At 48.4% G+C, this 9,311-nt stretch overlaps 1 protein-coding gene across 1 annotated transcript; it reads left to right on the forward strand.

Annotated features, from left to right (window-relative positions):
* The first annotated feature begins 5,726 nt into the window (after positions 1–5,726).
* ZBTB32 (zinc finger and BTB domain containing 32) lies at positions 5,727–8,059 on the forward strand. The gene is given in 7 exon segments (XM_044668615.1): positions 5,727–6,086; positions 6,411–6,571; positions 6,981–6,994; positions 7,060–7,131; positions 7,377–7,460; positions 7,729–7,836; positions 7,839–8,059. Coding segments are annotated over 7 exon segments (1,020 nt in total).
* Positions 8,060–9,311: the final 1,252 nt, after the last annotated feature.

The following is a 9,311-nucleotide window of genomic DNA, read 5'->3' on the forward strand; positions in this document are numbered from 1 at the left end:
TCTGCTTGGTAAGTCTGGATCTGTGAACTTGTGTTGAGAACTTAATACCTGTATTGTATGTTCTTTATCTCTTTGCCATCCTGATGATAGGTCTCTATAAACTTAACTAGGGTAGTCCTTGTATAGATATACTTTATGTTGCTGAGCCTGAACTGAGTATAGAGGTACTAAATTAAACTAGGTTGCGCTCAAAGGGAATTATTTTGACTGTGGTTCTTTGGAAGTCTGGGCTCTTATAGGTATGCTCTCAGTGTACTGGAACCCCTTGACAGAACTTGCACTTAAGGTGTGCATTGCACCCTTCTGTTTAATTACTTTGGCTCAAGCGCATCTAAACTATTTCAAACTATGGAAGATGACTGAGAAATATACATTTATGGCCAACCTCTAGTGTACTTTTGCTGGTCTAGGCCTTTATCTCCTTACCTCTTTTTCTCAAGTAGCTGGATTAGGCTCTCAAAACCCATGATTTTCTGGTTTCTTCTCTAGGAAGATAGCAGCAAGGGCTAAATTCTTGTCAAGTCAGCATGTAGGGGAAGTGAGAATTTTCAGGGACAACTAGAAGCTTCACTTATCCCTTCAAAGACACACAGCTTCCTGCCACTGTCACAGCCCAACCTGACAGAGGTTAGAAGGGCCTCAGAGTGTTATTGGCTTCAGGGTGTTAGAAACAAAGGACCCTGGGGTACATAAGGGGATACCACCCCTAAGAAGACTGATCTCCAAAGCAAGGCGCTTGTCCTAGTTGGAGTCGTAAAATCCTCAGAACTTTAGGCATCTCATTTTCCCTTTGCTAAATATTTATCTATTATGCTTACATCTATGTGTGTCCTCCAAGACTGTCCTGTGCTCTCTTCTCTTTGTAGTCTCACTTCACATGAGTAGTTATGTCTATGCAGATTTCTAGATACATCTAGCCCACATCACCAGCTCCCTTTGTATATTATGAACTGAATTGTTCTGTAGCATCTCAAACTCAAACTATCCAAAACAAAACTCATATTTTTCAACAAATCCGCTCTTCTTCCAAACTTCCCTATTATTGTTGGAGTTGCTATCATCCTTCCAGTCACCCAGGTCAAAACTTCAGTATCATCCTCTGCTTCTCACTTTAAAAAAAATTATTTTTTAAAAGTATTTTTCTATGGTTACATGATTTGTGTTCTCTCCCTCCCCTTTAACTCATTTTCCAATATTTTTTTACCAACACAAATAGTGCAGCTATATTTTTGTACATTTTTTTTTATCTCTTTGGAGTACAAATCCAGCAGTGGCATGGCTGGATCAAAAGACATGAAATCTTTTAAATCCCTTTGGTCATAACTCCAAATTGCCTTCCAGAATGGTTGGACAATTCATAACTCCACCAGCAATGTATTAGTGTCCCAATTTTGCCACATCCCCTCCAACATCTATTACTTTCCCTTGCTGTCATATTGGCCAATCTGCTAGGTGGGAGGTGGTACCTCAGTGTTGTTTTGATTTCCATTTCTCTCATCAGGAAGGATTTAGAACACCTTTTCATGTGATTATTGACAGTTTTGATTTCTTTATCTGAAAATTGCTTCTTCATAGTATCTCTTGACCACTTTTGGCAATTGGGAAATGGCTCGATTTCTTGTACATTTGACTTAGTTCCTTATATATTTGAGAAATTAGACCTCTGTCAGAGAATTTTGTTATAAAATTTTTTTTGTCTAATTTTGTTTGCTTCTCACTCTTAACCCATATATACAATCTACTACCAGATTATTTGATTTTTTTTTCCTCCACATCTTTCAAAAGCTCCTCCTTAATAACCATTCTGAGTTCACCTTCTCACCACTTCTTGTCTGGACTATTGTAATAGCCTTTTTTAAAACAACATAGTGTGGGGGCAGCTGGGCAGCTCAGTGGATTGAGAGCCAGGCCTAGAGATGGGAGGTCCTAGGTTCAAATCTGACCTCAGATACTTCCCAGCTGTGTGACCCCTGGGCAAGTCACTTGACCCCCCCCATTGCCTACCCTTACCACTCTTCTGCCTTGGAGCCAATACACAGTATTGACTCCAAGATGGAAGGTAAGGGTTTAAAAAAAAACAAACAACAACAAAAAACATAGTGTTATATACCTGTGGATCTCCCATCTCTACAATAGAGTTGGGGAGGTGTCTTTCCTATCTCTTCTTTGGGGCCTTGCTATTTCTTTGCAGACTAGCTACTGACTCTGCTTCTTGAATGAAATGGCTTCAACCAAGTAAACTAACCAACTTCTTAGTTGCTAAATCCAATGCCCTTTTTTCAGTTTTTCCAGCTTGACCTTTCCATTTGACACTGTTTATCACCTCTCCTCCTCCTCCTCCTCCTGGGGTACTCTTCCCTGGGATTTTTTGATCTGGCTTTCTCTCTACTTCTCTGATTGACCCTTCTCGGTCTCCTTTGCAGGGTATCTCATCCTTGCCTCCCCTCCCTTCTTTTTAGTTGTACTCCAAGATGCTTCTTCTATTTCTCCTCTCAATGACTTCCATCAGCAAATGTGGGCACAATTATCCTCTCTATTCCCATGACTTCTCTCCAGTTTACATACTCAGCCCTCATCTCTTTCCAAAGCTCTGGCCCCACATACTTCATTCCAACATAACAAGCATTCTTTCTCTCTTATGGATCCACTGTTAGTGTGATAAGTGTTATAGGAAGAGGCAGAGAAAACAATTCTGCTCTCAAAAGAGCTGAAAACCAATTGTGGACAGGAAAGTGATGAGAAAAATAAAATGGATATAATTGGTATTTAATAAATGTTTATTGAATTGAACACAGTTAACAGCAGAGCAACCCCATTCTATTACCAATCGTGTCTGACTCTTTGTGACCACTTTTGGAATTCTTAGCAAACACATTGCAGTGGTTTGCCATTTTATTTTCTAGCTCATTTTGCAAGTGAGAAAACTGAGGCAGAGTTAAGTGACTTGCTCAGCATCACACAGCTAGTATCTGAGGCCATATTTGAACTCGGGGAAATGTCTTCCTGACTCTAGCCCTGGCATACTATCCACTGTGCCACCCAGCTGTCCAGTAAGACATAGGTCTTTACCAGAGAATAGGACCTCTTGTTCTCTGAAGACTTACATTCAGTAGAGAGGAAACCCTCTTGCTCCTTCCCCTTTTGCTGCACTTGTGCCCTATGGAGCATCCTAGGATTCAAATGTGATCATTATTCCTCCCCAAAGTTTGATTTGTAGAAGATTCTTTCCTTTGGGGATAGCCCCTAAATCTTCCAGCTAAACAAAGGGCAGACCACAAAGGGGTCTGAGTCACTGGCACATGAGTTGGGGTAATCACACCTTGCCCTATCATGTAATGACATCATCTGCCCAGGCCTTTCCCCAAACTTATCAGTCATCTATCTGTCCTTCCCTTTCTTGATTGCTCTCTTCAAATTGGCAGATATTGGAGAGGTTTCTCTATTTGTGTGCAGATGTATAAGGACATATGTATACGTATGTATATGGGCATGGATCAGTATATTTTTAGCTTTCTGTGAGGATGTCTTTATTTGGGTCTCTCACTCTGTCCATGAGCTTGAGGTTGTAAAGAGTCAAAAGAACAGAAATGGAAAATCTTTGAGGTTCAAGGGAGGGGCAAAAGAATAGTTAGCCTATCTGCGTTTTCCTTTTCATTCTGAAGCACTTTATCCCTCAACTGACTCACAGCCACTATTTTTCTCTCCCCTCACTCCAACTGCCCATCCCCATCTTCTCCTCCAATGGCATATTCCAGTTTAATTACTTGTGACTACTAGAAAACAAATCCACTTACCTTGGAAGGGAGCAGAAAACTAGAAGACTGAAAAAAGAGATTGATCTAGATCATCTCCAAGGTGCCTTCCAGCCCTAATTCAACAACTGTGAATTAATCACCTACTGTATACAAGATACTCTGTGCTAGGTGTTAAGGATATAAGGGCAAAACAAATAAGTCTACTCTCAAGGAATTTTTTGGTGGGGGCATGACTCTTAAGGCCATTCCCTACCTGTGTTGCTAAGAAAAAAGGGCAACTGGCAAAAAAACATGAACTGAGATAGGGGTCCTAGGAGCTGAGGGGTTTGTATGTTTTGTGGCAAAGAGGAAGATGTGGAAGGATAAGAAACTTGAGTTTCTCAGTATCTCCTCTTCATTCTAAATCAGAGTAACAAAGTGTGAGAAGAGGAGAAACCTCCTGGGCATCCATCCTCTTGGGCAGAAAGTGAAAGAAGCCCTGTGCCTGAGAGACAACATTCCCAGTCATCCTGGAGCTCCCCTCCCCACCCCCCTCTGAATTTGGTGAATACTTTGTCATACCACCTAGCCATCCCTTCTCTCCATCAATTGGCTATCATGGTTTAGGCAAAAGGGAATCTTCCTACCTAGCAAATGAGGATCAAAGGTAGCATAAGGAAAGAGATCATTTTTGTATTTGCCTTGTTTACATTCCTTTGAACCCATATCCCTTTCCCTTCTGGACTAGAGGCTTAAATAGCCTCCACTTTTCCATCCCAGAGTCAGCTACACATCAAATGTCCTAAAACAGAATTGAGGGCAGGCTACTTAGTTGCCTTACCACTCCTGGGCCAAGGACGGTCCCTAGCCCTGATGAAAAAAGGAGGAGGGTTGGGCGTGGGGCTAGCAACCCCACCCTGTAAAAACTACATCTGCTAAAGAAACTGCAACCTAAAGTAGGGGCAGCTGGGCTAGCTCAGTGGATTGAGAGCCAGGCCTAGAGACGAAAGGTCCTAGGTTCAAATCCGGGCTCAGACACTTCCCAGCTGGGTGACCCTGAGCGACTGTGTGACCCACTGCCTACTGGTTGTGGCCCTATTCTCCTAGAATGGAGTCCCAGGATAAAAAAAAAAAAAAAAAAAAAAAACTTAGTTGCTTGGGTATAGGAAGTGGTATGAAAATACCCACTGGGAGGGAAGATCCACTAAGCGGGGGGCCCCCAAGAGTGTGGGTGGAGCTAATAGGAATTGAAGTCTGGGGAGTGGGAGCCCTAAGAGCAGCAGTTCAGAGGCCCTGAACTGTCTTGGGAGGAACCTACAGTTGGTAAGTGGTCTACTTTCCCTAGCTGGAGCTTTCCTTCCCATCCCACATTACATCTCTGCTTCTAACCCCTTATTAGCCTTCCTGGCTCTGTAACCTTTGTGTACTACACAATCTTCTCTAGCCTCCTTTCCATGAGTATTATTATGTCTCTGAAAGAAGTTTTCTCTCTCTTTTACCCAGGGCTTTCCACATGAGTGGTATAATTTCATTTCTGCTAAATCCTTGACCTTGTCCCAGATTCCATTTGTCACTCTGGGTACTGAATCTTTTCTACCTACCATCCAACTTCTTAAGGGAATATCCAGTGACTCTGTTAGCCATGCTTCTGGGTCCGTGAAGGGCTGAGGAGCTCCCAGATCCCTAAGAGCCCAACTCTTGTTTAGTATTGCTGGACTCTCTACCCTGTGACCCACCAGGTCCTTCTGAGATCTTAATCCTTCCTCAGGCCAGACACACAGAGGGACTTTATTCTACTGAGGGAGCTCTGGGGCCTGAACCCAAAGTCCCTCAGTTAGATTTGGCTTCTATTCTGCTTTAGTGCTGTTTCAACTCCTATTTTGGTATGTCACAGAATTAACTCCTCTTTTCCAATTATTCAAAACCCAGGGTCAGGGGCTCTAGTCCAACAACTCCCTCATTTGACCTTTCTCCTTCTATAGACTGGAGGCCATGCTGTTCTTCCTTTACATGGGCCCCACCTTGCTGCCTCCTGTGCAGTTGCACAGTCTCCATGGTGTTGATCAACTAGTAAGAATAGCAGCTAGTCTAAGGCCAGCACTTTGTGATGCTGTGATCAAGGTGGGGATGCAGGAGTTCCCAACCCACAGCCTGGTGCTGGCAGGTACGAGCCAGCAGCTGGGGCGGAAGGGAAGATGGACATTAATTGAAGGGATCGGCCTTCTCACCTTTGCCCATCTTTTGCACTTTGCTTATGGTGAGACCCTAGAACTGAGGCCTGGAGAGTTGGGTGCTCTCCAAGAGGCAGCCCAGGCCTTGGGAGTAGAGACCCTTGAAGCAGAGTGTAGGAGGGTTCTTGGGGAAGAAAATGAACTTCAGAGATTGAACCAATATCAGGAAAAGCCAGAAGAATCTATTGGAAAGGCAAGAGGAGGGAAGGATGGCTCAAAGTAGTTGGAATTGGAAAAGCCCCCTGATGACCGGCAGAGGTCAATCTCATCTACTCAGATGGTGGGAGAAAAGCAGCAGAGACAAGAGGTGGTGTAGCCAAAAGAACTAAAAGAATTTACTGCAGAATGTGGTGGGGAAAAGCAGGAAGAGGCCCTAGTGGCCTTTGTCAGAAACCTTTCCCCAAAGGTTTAGTGAGAGTTTGAGGACTTTAGAAGGATGCCTTAGTCAGCCTCACTGCAAGGGAGTACCATGGCCAGTTCCTGGTACCAAGAGAACCAGCCTGCCCTTGGGGGCATCCTACAGCTGTCCCCAAGGTATGGCACCCCCTTCTTTCATAGCACCCCCGTCCCTGAAGCCTGGAGAAAAATGTGGCCTCAGGAACAGAGGTGAGTTTGGGTAAGGAGAACAAGAGAGGGAGGCTCTTGGGATGGGACCCTGAGATATTGGGAGGGGAGTGGCTATGAGGTCACCTCTATATGGTGGAAGAAGTCACTTTTTCATCTGTACTGTACATCTTCTGAGCTGAGGGCAGGGCAGGAATCAACCACCAGAGCAAGTACCCTGTGGAGAGGCAGGTTGACCTGGGGTCTCCAAAAGAGCAGGGTGCTAAGGAGGCTTTGGTTCTCCCTCCCCTCACCCCTCAGGAGCCTCCTCTCTCTGAGTCCCCAAGCTTCTCTCTGGGGCCATTGCCTTTTGGACAATTTTGGATTACACAAATCTTCCATCCCCTGCCCAGGTAAGTTCCATTCATTCCTCAGTATGGGATGGGCTTCTCTTTTTCTTACTTATCTCCAGGCCAAGCCCCTTGGGTGGGTATATGAAAGGAACTTCTGGTTTGAGCAGTCCCCTCTGTCCCCCACTCTGTTCTGACCAGGATTCCTCCAATTGGGGCCAGCTCAGCCCAGTTCTAATGAGAAGAACATTTCTGACCAGGGAAGCAGTGAAGGTGAGTAGGAGCCAGGCAGCAGGCCCTGGCCGGAGGTGCCCACAGCACCACCTGCTGGTCAGCCCGGGGTGCTCCACTGAATCTCTCACAGCCCAGCCTGGCTTTCCCTTGGTGACTCTGTGGGGTGCTTAGCCAGCTAGCCTGACTCTCTCTCTGTACCTTGCCAGGAGGCTCTCCCTCACCCTATGGGAACTGTGTTAGCAGAGTTGGTGGCCCCCCTCGGGCTTCCCGACCACTCCCCTCAGGGCCTCGGCCCTATCCCTGTCCTGGCTGTGGAAAGAAGTTCTCCCTCAAGCATCAGATGGAGACTCACTACAGGGCCCATACAGGTACTTGGATGTCTTGCCTCTGGGGAAATCATGTCTTCCCCAAGAATCTGTCCCCACCATTCCCCTCTACACTGGGGGAGGGGGAACAGAGCCATTAGATTGTCTGAACCCTGTGGCACTTTTTGCCTCCAGCTCACCCCAGGTGGTCGATTCCCCTTTTCCACTACTTGCTAGCAACAGAACTGTAGATTAGTCTGAGTGTTCGAATAACTTTCCTCCTGACAAAAGTGAGCACTTCCTTCACCTGTCCTTCCTCCACCTTCCCTAGGGGAGAAGCCTTTCTCTTGCCGCCTCTGCCCCCAGCGTTCCTGGGACTTCTCTGCCATGACCAAGCACCTAAGGACACATGGCACAGCCCCTTACCGCTGCCCCCTGTGCCAGCTGGCTGCCCCAGCTTGACCACTATGCAGGCCCACATGCGGAGCCATCCACCGGGACAACTGCCACCTGGATGGACCATCCGTTCCACTTTCCTCTATTCTTCCTCCAGACCTCCTTCATCTTCTAATATCCCTATATCACAGCCTCCCCCACTTCCACCTCCTCTTCTCCATCTCTTTCTTCTGCCACCTGAGAACAGGATCTTGCAGCTTAAATGAGGAGCAGGGATTTGAAAGATGGACCAGACACTGGAAGGGAGGTGTAGACACTTCGAGCCTGTCGCGTGGGCAGCGGAGTATTAGTGTCTGTGTCTTGGTCTTCCTGGCGTTTTAGGAATTGCTTTTTAGAAGCTATACCTCTAGGCTGGCACTAGCTCGGCCATCAAGTGAAGGCAGGCAGGTGCCAGCTCTCTGGAGCCTGCCTCTGCACAGACCGCAATAAAACTAGCGGAGCCTCGGATTTCCTCCGAGGAAGAAAAGCTTGTGCACTTTTCTGTCCCATCCGAGGTTTCCAGTCCCACCAGCGTTCGGACGTCGGAGGGGGGTGGGGGGAAGGGAGGTTCCCCTCGCGCCTCTTCTCCGGCCTACCCAGCTCCTCGGTGGCTTTCCTGGGAGATTGGGTTCGGGCTCACCCACGTGGCTTCCCCGGAGGCAATGGAAGTAGCGAGGTGGGAAGAGGCCCGGAGTCACACAGCTGCCTGGCTCCGGCTTAGGGGTTATCATTCATTTTCCTCTTCCGAAGCGTGCAGTGGGCTAGGCACGACTGGCAGACGTCCCTTGGGCGCTGCGCTCCCCCACCAGAAAAAGCTGGGCCGAGTCGCCAAGCCTCTGGGCGCAGGCTGTTCTGACGCTCTCCCCAATCCTTCCCTCCGCAGACCCGAGGCCGCTCGCTTTCCGTGAGCTTTATCGCTCCGCCCTTCTTTTCTTCCCTCTGGGCCACACTGCCCCCTGGGAGCTGTAGTCCGCGCTACTGAGCTGGAGCCGGAGAGAACAATGGCGCTGGTGGGGAGGAAGGACCACATTTACCGGCGGCCTCCGAGCCCCCCGTCGGCCTACCTCGTGCCCTCTAGTGCTCTGCTCGGGAGCACGTAGCCGGCCACTCTCCGCCCCCGGCTTCCCTCCGTGGCTAACGGAAGCGGTGAGGCGGAGGGACTACATTTCCCGGCGGCCCCCGGGCCGCGCAGCTTTTGCTCCTCCCTAAGACTCCAGGCCGCTGTCGGCTAGGCGGGGAGTAGGAAGGGCCGGGCGGCGCCGCAGCCTCCAGCTCCCGAGGTACCCCGCGGTGGTGGTGGTGGTAGTGGTGGTGGAGGAGGTGGAGGTGCTTGTGCTGGTAGAGGTGGTGGGGCTGGGCTGGGCGCGCCGCTTCCCGCCGGCCGGGTCGGGGCGCTGTGGCGCTTATTATTGTCGTGCGCCGCGGGCCGCCCCGCCCCCTCCCCTCCCCCCGGCCCTGCGCCCGGGCCGCCCCTCCCCC

The sequence above is a fragment of the Gracilinanus agilis genome, chromosome 3 (genome assembly GCF_016433145.1).
Source record: "Gracilinanus agilis isolate LMUSP501 chromosome 3, AgileGrace, whole genome shotgun sequence".
Lineage (NCBI taxonomy): Eukaryota > Metazoa > Chordata > Mammalia > Didelphimorphia > Didelphidae > Gracilinanus > Gracilinanus agilis.